The sequence below is a fragment of the Ochotona princeps genome, chromosome 6 (genome assembly GCF_030435755.1).
Source record: "Ochotona princeps isolate mOchPri1 chromosome 6, mOchPri1.hap1, whole genome shotgun sequence".
Classification (NCBI taxonomy): Eukaryota; Metazoa; Chordata; class Mammalia; order Lagomorpha; family Ochotonidae; genus Ochotona; species Ochotona princeps.
Genome location: NC_080837.1, coordinates 25,266,325 through 25,283,637, shown reverse-complemented (window position 1 = coordinate 25,283,637; position 17,313 = coordinate 25,266,325). Strand labels below are relative to the sequence as shown.

Below are 17,313 nucleotides of genomic sequence, written 5' to 3'. Positions count from 1 at the left end.
TGGGAGAGGTAGCGAATGAGACTGGATCTGTGTACTCATTTAGGGTCACACACAAAAATCGGTATCAGATGAATTAAATATGAAAGAATCTGAAACTTTAAAAATGACAATACCTATATGATTTTGGAATAAGAAGGGACATAGGACAATTAAGAAGTACTAACCATGGAGGAGAAAAAAATGAAATAAAAATTAAGAACTGTTGTGCATCAAAAAGCATAGCAATAAATGTCAACCTAACTGAATCGTACATACATTAACACTGCCCTTCAGCCAAAGACCACACGTCTGTAATATGACAAACTCATCACTCAATGAGTAATACAGACCACAAGGTGTCCCAGTAAAAGGGTGTCTGAATTTGAGGGATAGTTTAAGGACAGGTTCCCTCTAGGTTAAGCTGGAAATGGGAGAAGAAATGCGACTCAAACCCAGCAGTTCTTATATGGGATGCAGGCATCCCAACTGGTGCTGTTAAGATATCTGCCCCAGGCTTACAGTTTAGGGAAACTCAGGATTCAGTGTTACAAGCTCAACAGAACAAATATATACAAGTTTTTATTGAGCCCTGACCAAAAATATTGGTTCTTTCAATATAAATGTCTTGTAGATTGCAGGCTATTGTCTTGTTTAATCTTATTAGCCACCTCACACCCATAACCTTGTCCTGATGAAAGTCAAACACTTTTTAAAAAGTTTTTCTCTTTAAAAACTAGCTTTATTTAAAAGAATCTTAGGCATAGTAACACTATAGGAAAGAGACATACAATACATGATTCAAGAAAGCCTGCAATCCAGTACTTCTAATAGTGACTGTAGACTGATAGTGCTATACAGTGACACTCCTTGTACGACGCACAGATGCCATCTGCATTCTCCCTGAAAAGAACGGTCAACCACACGGACTGCCTTGACACCAGAAATCTCTACTTGTCCTTATTACCCATCCACAGAATGAAAAACTAAAACGTGGAAGACAAACCCCTCCAATTCTAAATTCTAGCCATGTGTTTAGGGAAGAAGGGACTGGGGTCAGAAAGCGACATTTTTAAGAGTTAAATATCTCAAGAATTGGCTTCTTATATATAGTAATTTTTATAAAGTAATTCAGAACTGAGCATGTAATCTATATAACTGGAAGCCATTAAACAAGCTATTTCTTACTACATCCAATCAGTTATTGTGCCAATTTTTTATTTTTGTAACCTGTATGTTAGCCATACAAAGAAAATAAACAATTTGGAATGATCTAATATCTAATTTCATAATTTATTTAAAAATTTCCACAAAGCAATTCATGAATCATTTAATACTAATACTTCTTAAATCTCTGTGACTGAAATAGAAATGTACCCAGTTCTAAAACATTACTATGTGAAAGTACCAAATAATAAACCCCTAACGTAATACTAAGTTTTTCATACAAAAAACAGATCTATGAAAATATTGGGCATTCAAGTCAATTATATTAGGATTATGACACAGTATGGTCTCTGGCATTTCAAAAAAATTAAAATTGAATAATATTTATTGCTGTATCAATCCTATCAAGAGTGAACAAAGTACAAAATATACCACACAACCCTGCCAAATATGATTACAGAAATCATTAACACAGAAAGCCACTTACTCTGCATGTAGTCGCTGATACATATTAAAACGTTGTTAATTCAAGACAGAATTGATGAATGTAAAAACCTGAATATTCTAAAAGATGTAATTTCAAATATATAAATCTGCATTGGTCAAGTACTAGTACAATTATTTCAGATACTTATTTCAATGACAAAGTAAGAATCCTCAACTAATACTCCTAATGGATTCCTCCAAGACAAAAAGCTTAAAATTTTATCTTTAAGCTCATTTTTCTTTAAAATCTTGATCATGACTTTTAAAATTATTTTATCAGAGTACAAAGTCAACAGCTTTTAAGTCCTTGTATGAACTTAACATATTCTAGGTAAAATACAGTACTTTTATGGCATCTTAAAATAAAGACCATTATTTATTTTTGTGATCGTGGAAGAATATTTGTGGTAGGGAACTATCAGCATAAATTGAAATACTATCATATAATCTGAATAATGTGGTCCAAAAGAAGCCTTCAGATACACTGTCATTTAATTATTCAGTAAATTATACATGTAGGTGAAAGATCAAATGTTGAAGTATTTACTGTATTATCAGTGTCATGAATTGCTAACACCAAATTTTGCCCCCTCTCTTACATCTCAAAGACATCAGACCATCTAGTAATCCATAAATATTGATGTTTCATATACTACATAGTGTAGCTTAAAACATACCATTGTAAGAAATAATATTACATAGTAATTTCACTTGTCATAGGAATAAATGTTGCACAACGTCTGGAAACATTTTATTTTCCAATTTGAATTACAGTAATTTTGTCACAGACCACAGCACTAGTGCATGTATTACTCTAGACATGCTCTAAGAACAAAACAAAAAATTACTGCAAAAATACATGTCACCAATGTGGAACACACTCCAATTTGTATAAAAGTACTGAACTAATATCCCAAAAAGAGGTATATGTAAACAGTACATAAGGAAGAAATAGTTTTAATATGAAACAATCATTTAAGTCACATACATCATGGTAAGAAGCAGGACTTTCTTTTATAAAAGATAATATTTTAACTAACAAGCAACTTCATCTACACATCTACAGAACAAGAAAGGTACAGGTATTTATCATAACTTTTAATATAGTTCCAAGTAATGTATTTCTGATAAAATATGACAAAGACAAAGCTTATCCATTAGGTTTCATCAGAGATTTAAATTAAATACAGGCAAGGTCTAATGCTTTAATGCTTGGAATACACACAGCCACTTTCTTTCATTTCTCCTTGGTCTCGTCTCTTAGGAGATGTTAACGCTATCTGCAGTCCTCTTACTCCATGGGTGTATCCAATTCCTCACTCACACCACAGGAGTCGGGAGAAGTGGATATGACTTATATACTTTTCCACTGGATAAACGGGAAAGGTGACATTACTAAAATTTGGAAATAAAAAGAAAACCCGAGTTTGAAGAGAAGCTATGAAAAGTCACAACAACCTAAAGGAAACAGAAGTATTTTTAAGATAGAACCAACTAATTTGCTAAAAATACTTTACTTTCTGTGGTGCCTGAAATATGATCATATTGTCTTACATATAAAAGACTCATTCTGAATAAATTCCTCAAAAAGAAATTTAATGCCACTTTCTTCACTATCTTCATATCATAGTGTAGAATGCTTCCCTCATAAAATTCAATTAACCACACAAACTGTATGTCTGATCAAAGAGGAAAGACAGGAAATGATGCACGTAGCCTCCAGAAGTGGAAAAAGCCATGGCATTGCTACAGGGTTTAGGATGGTAAGAGGACACTGGAAAAGAACCCATACCAAGGAACTTCACCTTCTGATCACATTACTAATAAGGAAAGACCTCTGCTTCTTTCTTTTATATTTGATTAGTTCCCTAAAGAAAACGGAGACCTCAATGTGAGCCTAATATCTAACTACATTTATGCCTTAAGTAAGCCTTTATGAACTTCCCTAAGAATCTAATCATTTTATCTAGAGTTCTAAGTCACTATTTACAAGTGAACTTTGGAATTCTGGATGCTTTTAAGCTTTTTTTTTAATAAAAAATTAAAATAGCACAGATGTTCATGCATATGAAACTTCTATACACTGCAAAAAGAAAATCCAAAACACTTCAGTACATCCTTTAAAAAATCATTGTTTATCTATTTTTTTTACTATTAAATACGATAGTATGTTGGATAATAAGTACTAACGCTCTTAATTCGTTCAAGGTAAAACAGATTGAAAAAATGTGAGATGAAGACTCTTGACACTGTGATTAAAACTATTAATAGGTTTATTTTTGCCAGTAGGCAAAGTTGGGAGTTTTTAAAAATCCACAAAAAACATGGATCTTACATTCTTCAGTACAAGAAAATCTTCCGCTTCATGTATGTAAACTTTCTAATTTGGATAATAAGATTTATAATAGCAGTACTCCACAATATTTCATGCAGAGGAAAACACTGAGCACAAATCTAATTCTAAGCACTCAATGTGAAGAACAATAGATCTTGCATAATAGGCTAAGCTGTTTCAGTATCTGAGTTCAGGAACATTTAGAACCATGTGGGGTAGGAGCTCTCTAGTGAATGAGCCAATCAAGGTCTGAGAAAGGAAGGGATGCTTTAAAGCCTGCTGTCAGCAACCCAGTCTGGTGAGTGAGCCCAGATGCCAACGGTTTGTCAGGATGATCTTCAGCAAAACTGAAGCATGCAGGGGAAACTCCAGTATCTTCTGTTATGTTACATGTGTGCCTGGGACACAAGCCCATCAGGGAAGGAAGAGGATTTTACCCTAAGAGATAGACACGTGTGCCTTTCCATCACTGAGTATTTTTGAAGTTGAGGACATCTCATCTCTTGTCATTAAGAAAGCCCGTTAATCTGTACCATAGCCTTCTTTGGGTCAAATTGGACAGGCTATCATTTGGCCATTATTGGAGTTCATCCCTGTAATAAAAGCATGTACAAAACTTCTGACAGTGTTATGTGGAGACAAATATGTAACCTAGATGAAAATTAATTCAAACACACAAAAACATTAATCAGCTATGATTATAGTTTGGCTGATTTCACTGTCAGAATCAACCACAAATTTTCCTTTTTAATATTTATATATTCTTATTTGAGTAGGGTGTTTTGAAGACCTAAACACCCGAATAAGAATTTACCTGTTTGCATGTTTTTAAAAACTACTATTCAGAAATTTAAAAAAAATCAATGAATCACATCACAAATCAAGTATCTTTAGCTTCAGGGAGGAGGTTGTTTCATTTTGACAAAAACAGCTAACTGCTGAACTACAGTCAATAAGGACTTAAGAAGCTGTATAATCAGTTTGAGCAATGAGCACAATCCAAGTACTACCATGGAAAGTGTTAACTCCTCAGAACCCCAGAAGGTTCTACTCAGAAAACCTATCTGATTATTCAGAATTACAAGAAATCGTGATCTGATGCTAAGACTGGGCAAACAGCATGCAATGCATCATTTCCTAAAAATCAGTGTGTTTTTAAGTAAGAACAGAACAAGGTCATTTCAGATTCTGAAAATTATGTATTTCTAACTAAAACTTACAAAGTAAGTAAAACAGAATCTTCAAGTGTACACCAAACACCACCAAATTGGTAAAGTTATCACAAAAAGGAGAAGCTAGTATTGGATGGCTGTGACAAAAATCTCATAGCCCGTGTCAATTAACTTCACTTTAGTGGCTTGTGACATGGAAGGTCGGGTCCTGTCCTGTGTACAACTCTGGGTTCGTGTTTAGCCAAAGGACATAGCTTTTCAATCACATTTTTTTTTTCTCACGCACAATTTTTCTCAAAAATATACTGCTGCCATCACTGTTTCACTCGAATTTAAATAGTCTTAATTATGCCTTTCGCAGGTTATCATGCAGTCTTCAGAAGTTTTCTGGTCACAATGAAAACAATGGTACATTTTTAGGAAGCTTTAGTAAAAGTGCTAGCAACTGTAATTTTGTGGGGAACAGTGGCAGCAGTCACAGGTTGTGATCTGCACCACAGTGCCTTTCTGTTGCTCTGAAACTTCATGGGCGTGCCTCCAATTGTCCCCATTCTTTACATCTCTTTAGCGTGTCCTCTCAGGCCCCTTTTTACACTGAGAACGAACTCCTCAATCTGCAGAAAGGCCCCAAATTGTACTTGAGTCAGCTTTCAGTTTGGTTTTTAATTCATCTTTGTTTAAAATGCATTTTGATCTTCCCTGAGGTTCACTTTTGAAATTTCAGATCTCATTTTTCTTTTTCAAACCATCACTGAGATATTCTCTTGCTGACAGAGTCCTCTAAGGCAAAAACTGCTATTTCTACCATCTTCATTCACAATCTGTCCCAGTTTAATAAAATTTTATTTGGAAAAAGATCTAATGCTTCTCAAAATTCTAGCTTATTAAGTTCCCTGTAAAACAATAAGCAACGTAACAATAATCAAAGAACATAAACAGTATAAACACTAACATAGCTCTAAATAGCACAACTGGAAACACACTATGTCAACCTTACTAACTGCACTCAATTTCCAACTGATCCAACATTAGCAATTGCATGAGCTGCAATCCAGTTTATCAATAAATACTTACTGAGAATCTGACATATGCTAAATTTATCTTGTATCTGTACAAAAACGGAGTTAATTTCAAAGACTCCATTGGAGAATTTGGTCTCATACTTTTTTAAAATAAATTAAACGGCATGTTTTTCTCCATGTTATCACAACATATATTATTTTCTGAAAATGTTAAATGGATCCTTGAAAAACTCCTTGAATCAAATGTTTAATGTGTATAGCTGAGTTCAGCACTAAACTATACATTTTTCAAGATTCTAACTTTTAAAAGCTAAAAATTGCCTGCATTTGTATATATTATTTTGAAGCTCCAAAAGGCTTTTTATGATAAATAACTAACATTTATTCTTAATGTTTCTAAAGTGCCCCCATATACATTATTCTCATTTAAGACAGCAAACACAATACAAAATTTCTACTTGAATTAAGTGAATTACTAATAAAAACTAAAATAACTTTCTTGCATGTGCATTTTAAAAAAATAATGTAAACCATTTCACAGCCTGTGTTACTGAATTTCTGTAATACACGGGTGGGGGAGCACTTCACTTAATGCCTGTGACTAAGCATCACTGCCCACTGTGGGTGGACCAAAAGTTTCTCTGGTGCGCATTAACTGGACATCCTTGTCAGCCATACAGGTATCACAGCCCCACACTGCTGATGCTTCTGCAGTTAGGAGGCCATAAGCAGTTTCAGTCATTCCAGTACAGATCCGATGAAACCACTTCTGACAAGAGGCCTCACATAGGATGGCATCCTGATCATCATTCACTTCGTTTGTACAAATTCCACAAGGATACACGGGGTCAGAAGACGAATGGCCGTGCCGGCTTGGATGGATGGATTTATTGCTTTTTTCCGTGGTGCACGTGTCTGCTGCACCTCTGGGTTGTCGTGGCTTATTCTGTGTCCCATTTGCATGGCTGTTGTTCGTAGCTTCAGTGCTACTCGAACGGCTGTTCTCTTGATTTACCGGATTGTTTCGATTAGCATTTTTTAATTCAATATTACTCTGATTCACTGTGTCATCCATATTTAAATGAGGTGGATGAGCAGAGGAATTTTGATTTGCATTTTTGGTAGTTCCTTGACTAAAGTCTTGTTTTGGGGGAGGTGCTTTTGCTTGACCAAAGGTATTTGGGGGAGGAATAAAAGAATGGTTAGATTCTATGGGAGAAGAAAAATTTGAATTATTGCCAGGGACAAAATTAGATGCCAAATCAGGATTAGGTACTTGGCTAGCATTCTGTGGTGGAATCTGACTGAAGTTTTCAGCAGGGTTTTGCCTAAAATGTTGGTTAGGCATGTTAACATTCTGACTTAGTACATTATTATAAGAAGGATTTCCAAAACTTGAGTTATCATGTGGCCCAAAGTTAAAAGCATGAGGTCGATTAAAACCCATGCCCAATGGATTCTGAGGAAATGGATGTGGCTGATTCCTGAGTGAGTAAGGACCACAGTATGGGGAAGACATTCTTGGGGGTACGTGAGGTGGCATTCTGAATGTGCTATAGCCCCCAAAGCCAGGATAACCAGGGCCAAGGTAAGGATTTGATGAAGGTAGTGGTTTATAGGAAATAGTATTATAGTTGTCGTCAAATGGATTAGCAGCCACTAGATGGTCAGAGTTTGGATTTGGTGGTGGAGCATATTCAGACAATGGAGGAAAAGAAGGTCCCTGAAATGAGAATGTAAAGTCAAATACAGGCTTTTCATTAAAGAAGTAATTTAAAAGTCCCCTGTTATCCTAATACCCAAGAATCTGGTTGTAGTCACATTCCTCTCATAGTGTTAGAAAATTTAATTTCTCTATTTTTAAATTACAATGAACGATTACATTTAATTAAACCAGATAATAAAAATGTACAGGTTTTCTTCATTTAGAAAAGGAAATAAAATATAATTTTAAGAGATCAAGTCCATTGTTACCACAAACCCCAAAGTACTTAATTTTCAAAAGCAGATTCACTATCATCATTTTCATTTAATGTGCTTACCTGTAACTCTGACGTCAAATACTGAAGCATTTTACCAAAACACCTGTCATATGCCCAAATAGTCTAAATTTTTTTCCTAGTACAATATTTTGGAGACACTGTTAAATTATCCTTAAAACACTAAGTTCTAGGACTTCAAACTGGAAAGTCAACTGCCAGTTTTAGTCAATTGCAAAGTTTTAATAGTGGTCTAAAAGGGGAGGAAATAATCTGCATATAGAAATACTTACCTGAAGGCTTATTAAAAACAGAGTACTTCATATTTATACACAATAAAATCATGTAAGCCTATATATATATATATATATGTTTTTATTCCTATCACAGGTTATAGTAGTAAAGGATCCATATAATTGCTTTATGATATGCACATAAAATTGATTAATAGCTGAATGTCACTTCAGGTTAAAATTGTTTCCATGTATTTTAAGGTATTTTAGTAAAATGACATGAATTTATGCCTTTTAAAAACCTTTAAGTTTTTTTACATATATTTTTATTTTGAATTTTGAATTACGTGGTACAATTTCACATAGGCTGGGATTTCCCCCCCCAATTCCCACCCCCAACAGATTACCTTTAAATTTTTGAATTGGCATTTTGTCTGCCCATACTTTTTCCTGAAATAACTTACAGTCCAACAATAGCTCCTAAAATTTAATCAATCTATAATTCACTGTTTTTTTAATGAAACCAGGAAACAAAATCCATGACCAAATTACCTAATGTACCTAATACTACCAACAAACAAATCTTTAAGGAAAATGTCAACTTACTTGTGCATTAGCCTTGCGTTTTTTCTTATCTGGGCTTCCTAGCTGTACACCTGGTCCTCCTAACCCATCCAGTCCACTATCACCACCTAAAAAAAAAAAAAAAAAAAAAAAACACAGATATTTCCACTTGTAACTGTGATCATCTGAAGTCTCTTATAGCAATAGCTATTATAATTTACCCATTTATGTACTATCTATTTTTATTAAATAAAAGCAATGCTAGACTTTTTTGTTGTATTTTAAATTCTCTTCTGGTTTCAGCTAAAACAAATCATGTATCTGTGCTTTTATGTTTATTATTCTTTTAATTTTTAAATTTTTTTTTAATATTGTTTACAGGATTGAAAGGGGGCATGCCCTTGTGGGTCTCTGATTAGGGTAGGGAGGGTCAGTTATGAAAGAAGGTAAGTGGAACAAATGTTTGGGTTTTTTTCCTCCTGTGTTCACAGAGGGATGGACACTCCTATTAAACCGTATAAGAACCTAGGGATGGGGGCTGGAGAATGGCCATTTGATGACACTTTAGAGACCCTGATGTGGAGAAGGGAGTTCTGAGGGTATTACTTGAGTGGTTTTGATAGTTCTGAGACATTGTTGGCTTTGTTGCTCTAGGACTAAGAAAATCTTTCCAAGGTCTATTGGTTAATAAAGTCCACCTTAGTGCACCCACAGACCCAGACACTTGCTGCAAAGCTTGGCCAGGAAGGTTGTCCAACCTGTTCTGTTTTCCATTTTCTGATGAGGCAGTAAATGTCCCCATCCCCTGTTGGCCTAGATGAGTGTCCCCTGTATGCATCTCGGCATGCTGTCCACTGCATAGCATCAGCAACTGAGGAGGCCCAGTCCTGATAGATGCACTCCAAGGTCGACCACACATCCTATGATTATTCCCTGTAGCCGGGGTCTCAGTCCAGCAGGTCCAGCTGGGGAGTCCCCCAAGAAACCTTGCTTGGGTTGATCTCATACTTAACTTGTGCTCACCAGCTAGTGCGAAATCAGGTTCGTTCCATCACCTGCATCAGCCAACACATATAGCTGTGGTTGCAGCTGCCTGGTAAGTTCTTCTCCAGCCCCGTATCTCACGTGAACCAATAGATGCTGCAGCCCAGCCCAGCCCAGCCCAGCCAGCCACAGATCGGGTCTTCACACATACCACTGGGTGCTGTGGCCTTGTGGGGGTCGACCCACATTAACTCCCACTAACCCCCAACAGGCACACCCCAAGCCCCAGTTTGCATGCCAGCCTCTGCTGTGGCCTATTCTGGTGCAGCCTACATTCCATCCGGCTCTCAAGCACACCTCTGTGCACAGCAGCTTAGCTCAGCCTGACCTGCCCCCAGACCCTGCCCTCACATATGCCAACAGGTACTGCTACTTTGTCCAGCCTGGCCTGCCTCCAGCCCTGGTTCTCATGCTTACCAGCAGTAGGCACAGCCTAGTAGGAGGAGTTATATTTATTATTCTTGCAGGGAAAAAGGGAAGTATATGTCCTACACTCCCTTGACATTAAAGTCATCTACTTTACTCCCTCTACAGTCATTACTGTTAGTTTGTAATCTAGCTTTCCAGGGAAAATCTAGATAAACTCATAGTCTAAACTCTTAGTAAAGTATCTGCATAATGTATTTTTAGGGAACACAAATGAGAGCATACTACAAAAATCAGTTTGTACTTTGCCTTTTACTTGAAGATATCACTACACATAAAATTGCTTTATTCTTTAATAACTATTATTCTATAATTACAATTAACAAACTAGTTACTGCTCCTTATTTATGGGTGTTTAGGTTATTTCCAAATCCTTGTTGTCACTGAAAATGAAAAATATATGCATAAGTATCTTTATATATATGTAAAAGTATTCCTAGAAATGGGATGCTGGAGTTGCAGGCAGCAGCTTAACTCACTATGCCACAATGCTGGCCTGAACTTTTTTTTTTTCCCAAGATTTATTTATTTGAGAGTTACAGAGAGGGAGAGACACGGAAAGGGAGATATTCTATCTGCTGGTTCACCTCCCATTGTCAAAGCTATTCTAATTCTGTTCCATACTTTTTATGTATTTAGTAATTATGTTGCTCTAGTAAAAGCTAACTTCTTTATTTGAAAGTCAGTGACTGGGACAGGCAGAGAAATCTTCCATCTGCTGGTTCACAAATGTCTGCAAATTCCCAGGGTTAGGCCAGGCCAGTGCCGGGAATCTAGAGCTCTGTCTGGGTCTTCTGTACGGGTAGTAAGGACCCAAGAACACGAGCCAATATCTGCTACCGGTAGAAAGCTGGATTCGAAACCAGAGTTTCTAATCTAGACTAAAACCATGGCACTCTGATATGGAATGCAGGTGTCTCAAGCAGCCTTAACTGAACACCCATTTCAATGATTTGTTTTAATCCTAATTTGCTTCCTTAGATTTCAAATTACCTTTCATCTCATTTCACTGTATTAGTTTGTCTATGTGTTCCAAATACACATTCCTATTAAATTCTGTCAGCTGAAGCATAGGTAAGCATTAGGGGTCTTTGGCCTTCTGCATGCTGTTTTTATTCCTTCTTTTAGTGAATCCATTTACTTCACTTTAATATGCTTGCATAGTCATCAGTGTTTTATCTTTCCTGTGCTCGCACAGCTTTGCCTAGACCTTTTATTTGTCACATGGGTGACATTTTTAACTCTTATCTCTTCACATTTTTTCCCCTAGGTTAAGGTAGTATGATCCATCTATTGAGAAAATAGTGTGACTTTATTAAGTGTTAAATTCATACTAAAAAGAGTTGTTTATTTTTACTGGAAAGGCATATTTACATAGAGAGGAGAGACAGAAGATCTTCTACCTGCTCATTCCCAAATGGCCTCAATGGTTGGAGGTGAGCCAATCTGAAGCTAGGAGCCAGAAGCCTCTTCTATGCCTCCCATGTGGGTGCAGGGTCCCAAGGACTTGGCCATTACCTTGCTGCTTTCCTAAGCCATAAGCAGACATCTGAATGGGAAATGGAGCTGCCAGGACTCGAACTGGCTCCCACATGAGATGTCAGTGCTTAAACATGGAGGGCTAGCCTGTTGAGTCGATGCGCTGGCCCCACAACTTTTTTTTAAAACTATTATTTTTATTTTTGATGATTTTTACCTAGTTGATTAGAGTGATTAAGGTCAAGGGCTACAGGAAGGTGGGTGAGATCACCATTTCCATATTCTCTCTTTTTTCCCCCCCTGTAACCCACAACTTACTTATTTTTGAATGACTTGTTACTTATGCTACTGAGTGAGATCAACCTCTTAGGTTTCTTTAAAATATCCAGGCTTTCAAGTCCAAGTTTTGTACTTGTACCTAGATGGGGTGTGTAGTAATACATTCCCGTGATTGGATTTTCCTTGTCCCCTGACTCAATATGTATCCTTGAATCCTTTGGTGCCTGTCTTTCAAGAACTTTTTTTTTGGACAATGTTTACATAGTTGATTAGGGTGGGAAGGGGAAAGTGGGTGAGACCATGGTTTCCAAATTTTCTTTTTCTTCTTCCTGTATCTGGGGGAAGCAGGGAAAGAAGGGAGAAGCCACACCCAGCCTCCCAACCCTGCAGTACCCGGGGCTGGGGAACGGCCACCCAATAAGGGCATTTTTAACCTTTTGAACTTTACTCTTTTTTTTCTAGTAAAGGAGTAAGAATACCACTCATTTAACTTGTTCATCTCCAGGACTGAGTTGGTAATTGAGAACTGTTAATGTTCTCTATGTCGGCCCCTCAGTTTCCGAGGGGCGGAGCTGTTCTAACAGCCCACGTTACATACTTCACACTATCCAGACTGCTGTTAGTGCACTGTGTCTTTTCCCTTGTTTGTTTTTCCATTATTCTATTTCATTTTCAGAATTTTAAAAGATTTTATGAAGTATATTTGTTCCATCATCTTTAGAAGTATTGCATCAGTGTTGTTTTACTTCATATAATAAATTTATGATGTAGGTCAGTCACTCCCACTTCAAAAAAAAAAAAGATAAAGGAATCACCCCACTGGCCAAGCAGCACAGTGAAAACCTAACACTGAGGTTTGAAGAATACAGTTCAGTTCAGTTCAGAGAGCTTTATTGTTTTCACTCTGGAATTGCAGAACACACCGTTACCCAGGACCCTGGCACACACCAATCAACTTTTGTGTAAGAGAATTTGAATGCCTACTTTTTAGTTTGCTGAGTTCTAAGAATTTTTTATGTATTGTGAATTTTAAACTCCCAACAGGTACATGACTTTCAAATACCTTCTTCCCACAATGGACTTTCACTATGGGAGTGTCCTTTGAAACACAGAAGCTTATAATTTTGATTAACCCCAATTTATATATTTCTCCTTTGGCTGCTTGAGTAAAACTCGGTTTATCCAATTCAAAGACACCAGTTCACTTCTCTAAAATTTGGTGTCAGCACTGCCTTCCTCAGTGGCCCACAAAAGGCAAAAATAGAAACTTCTAGTTCAAATCAAGAAATTTCTATCCCTTGATTCTAATATAAAGTAGTAATCCTACTTGAGAAGTCTTTCACTGAGATCCAGCTCACTCCTCGGTCACTTATTAAAATGTGACAGTTCAGATTTGACTAAGCCTATGATTATTTCTCTGTAGACTACTTAGGAAAATGAACTGATGACTGCACTCGTTATGAATATATGCTGAACAGACAACTGTTCTTGCATCTGAATACCCAAAGATTCTGATGAGTTTGCTAAGCAAAAAAAAATTAGCAATGACCTGAAAGGTCAAATAATAAAGTGGTTATATAAATAAACCAAGACACCAAGCTTTAAAGTTTTGTCTTTCCTGACTTCTGTCATAAGTATTTCATTCTTACCAAAAGTATAAACAATAAATTTCTAAAAATAAAACATTATAAGTAAGTAGCCTTTAGTATATAATACAAGATGTCTGAATTACCAGTCACAGCATTCTAAAGAATACTGAGGAACTATGATTTAAATTTTAAAACCCACCATTTTTATTTTTTTAATTATTATTTTGTTTTGATAATCTTTATTTAGTTGATTAGGGCACAAAGGGTAAAGTGCTACAGGAAAGTGGGTAAGACCATTGTTTCCACATTCTCTCTCTCTTTTTTTCTGTATCTGGGGTAACAGGGAAGATAAAGGGAGAAGGCACACCCACCCTCCCAACCATCTCAGGATCCCCAATGTGGGGCATGCTCCAAGGGCACTAATCAAGTGGTTTTGATAATTTAACAGTTATGAATTGCTGCCAATCTCACCATTCCAAGCATGATGAAATTGCTGCAGAATCCACTGGTTGACATAGTAAACCTTAGAGTCTCCGTTTGCCCAGATTTTCACTGCCAACACATGGCTGGATAAAAATTTAAATGGAAAAAATATTATCTTGATGGTATCTACTATCTCTATTTACTTTCCAAATATCAAAGTTGCTTGTAATTTTAAGGGAAAACTATGATAGCAGCAATCATTTAAATACTTTTTAAAAAAAGGTTTATTTGAAATCCAGAGCTGTAGAGAGAGGGAGAAACAGAGAGAGGGGTCTTACACCTGCCGTCTCCTTCCCCAGTTAGCCACAAAGGCCAGGGCTGGGCCAGGCTGAAGACAGGGGCCAGGAACTTCATCTGAGTTTCCCATATGGGTGGCAGAGACCCAACACCTGGCCCATCTTTTGCTGCTTTTCCCAGGCCATCAGAAGGGAATCAACTAGGACACAAATTAGTGCCCACATGGGATGTTGGCATGGCAAGCAGTGGCTTCTACCTTCTATGCCACAATGCTGTGTTTTCCTGCCACACCCCAAATCATGATGTCCTATTTAAGGACAGCAAGTGAGAAAGCTTAGTATTATAATCCCAAGGTAAAAATAAGATGCCAAGTACAGATCCAGTAAATGAACTAAAAAATTTTACATGCCTGGAATAAATAGACACTGCTCAGATCACATGGCTGATTTCTTAAAGGTAGGTAGAAAAGAGACAAATGTTGAAGGCAATAAATAATGTTGTTCAGGGGCCTGGCACAGTAGTCTAGTGGCTAAAGTATGCACCTTGTATGCACTGGGATCTCATATGGGCACCGGTTCTAATCCTGGCAGCTCCGCTTCCCATCCAGCTCCCTGCTTGTGGCCTGGGAAAGCAGTCAAGGACGGCCCAAAGCCTTGGGACCCTACACCCACATGCGAGACCCAGAAGAAGCCCCTGGCTCCTGGCTTTGAATCATCTCAGTTCTGGCCGTTGTGGCCACATGGGAAGTGAATCATCAGATGGAAGATCTTTCTGTCTCTCATTCTCTCCGCATATCTGACTTTCCAATAAAAAATATTAAAAAGAATAAAAAGAATGTTGTTCAGAACTAATGTGATTTAATGTGTCATACATGATTAACGATATGTCACATGTAATATTAAAAGCCACATGTTAAATAACATTCTTGTAATAGACTGTTGGCACAAGGCATGTAATACACAATGTACATGAAGTGCTTGAATTTTATTTGTTTTTCTTAATACTGACATAATACTGCAGGGTAGGTTACTTGCTTTAAGAAGAAAAATCAGGGGTTGGGGGAATCCCAGTGCATATAAAAATGTGCCACATAATGCAATGTAATTAATAAAAAAATGTCAAAAAAAGAAGAAAAATCAGGAAAGAATTTCAGCTTTGAATGCCAGTGTTAGAACAGGTTTCTTCTTTGATTGCCATGGAACAGTCTCCATTTTTTGTTTACAAGGCCAAAGTAATATAACATATTATAAGGACTCAATTAAGGGGTTTGTTCTCAATTAAACTGATGATTGTATTAATTCAAGAATAATGCCATTTGTCTAATAATAAAAGGCTACTTGATTATCCTATAATTTATGCAAGTGTGACATCAGATACTAGGATTCATTTAGTAGCTAGAATGTTTTACTTCGTTGTTTTTATAGCTGAAGTACCTGAATAACTCCCAGAACTAAGACTGAAACCAGAGGGGTAGGATCCCTTCTAATTTGAGATGGATTACCATGAGATTGCATTAGCAAATTAGAAATACCATTCTGGCTTAATATGGAGAAAAAGGATGTTGAGAGAATTTGCTGGGGTTTGATTGTTGGAGAGTCCCCCCAAAAATAACCAGAGGAGAATAGGAATAGTAATTTGAAGAAGCCTAGGATGTCTGTAAATGTATAGCAAAGATGAAATGGGATTTTGTGTTGTAGGAAATTACTGATGGGTGGTTTGATTCTATTTCATGAAGAAATAGGTAAATAATGACTATAAGGGAAATAATGAATGATGAAGTGAACTCAAAAGTCTCCTGACAATCATTCTACTAGAGTCGTAGCAATATGATTTATAATTTCTATTGCTCTCCAGAAAGATATGTCCTAATAGTAATACACACTCCATCAATGTTATAGTTTTGAACATAAATAAGATAATCCCAGTGTGTCAGGTTTCTAGAACAGCACAAGCCACAGTGTAACCTCATCCTACATGTATTAATAAGTAGATTAAAAATGTGGATGCTAAAGCTGTGAACCAGAAGATGGAAGATTTCTGTCTCTTCTCCTCTCCCTGTGACTCTTTCAACTAAATAAATAAATATTTTTTAAAGACTCTGCGAGTGTCGTTCAACAGGGAGAGGCAGAACCTTTCACTTTCCAAATGGTGACAACAGCTGTGCTGGTCCAAAGCGGGGAGCTCAGAGCTTCTTCTGGGTTTCCACACAGGTGTTGAGCTCAAAACATTTGGGCCATACTCCACTGCTTTCCCAAGCCATTGGCAGAAAGCTGGATCAGAAGTACAGTGGCTAGGACTAGAAACAGTACCCATATGGAATGCTGCCGCCACAAGTGGAAGATCAGCAACCAGGCCAGCCCTTCAAATAAATAAACCTTTAAAAACTATGGATGTTTGGTTCAACCTCAGGGCTTGACTGGTAGGAGCTTCCCCAGCAGCCAGATGGCTACTGGGGGACCTGAGCCAGGATGGACTCAATCCTTGGGGTCCTAGCCACAGCCACTGCTGCCACGTGGTGAGCGACTCCTACACTTTTGGGCAGCCAGCATGCCAATCGGTGCCGGGCTCTGCCCGCTGGCCACCTGGCCAGCTCTGGGGTCTTGGGGGTGTGGAATTGTTGCCTAGAGTCATCCATGAATAAGACTACTGTGCATGTAGATGAGGAATAAATCCTGAGGGGCTCCCAATGACAGGTAAGTGAGGGGACTGAGACCTGGTGGTATGGAGGGGAGAGATCAGAAGATCTGTATGGGTCAGACTGATACACCAGCCTACATTTGAGTCCTGAGTAGGGATTGTTATCATGGAACATTGTTGACCACCACACACCAGTCCATGTGAA

General features: G+C 37.4%; 2 protein-coding genes across 2 annotated transcripts in view; both read right to left on the bottom strand.

The window, feature by feature from the left end:
- Positions 1–6,237: 6,237 nt before the first annotated feature.
- PYGO1 (pygopus family PHD finger 1) overlaps positions 6,238–17,313 on the bottom strand; it is a 32,700-nt gene continuing 21,624 nt past the window's right edge. Inside the window, exons 2-3 of the mRNA XM_036495642.2 lie at positions 8,977–9,062; positions 6,238–7,881 (exon numbers count right to left, since the gene is read on the bottom strand). Coding sequence (XP_036351535.2) covers positions 6,760–7,881; positions 8,977–9,062 — 1,208 coding nt within the window. The 3' untranslated portion in view covers positions 6,238–6,759. The remainder of the gene's footprint in view (positions 7,882–8,976; positions 9,063–17,313) is intronic.
- Positions 8,977–17,313, bottom strand: part of PRTG (protogenin) — a 165,567-nt gene continuing 157,230 nt past the window's right edge. Inside the window, exon 20 of the mRNA XM_058665820.1 lies at positions 8,977–9,062. The gene's annotated coding sequence lies outside the window, so the exon portion shown is untranslated. The remainder of the gene's footprint in view (positions 9,063–17,313) is intronic.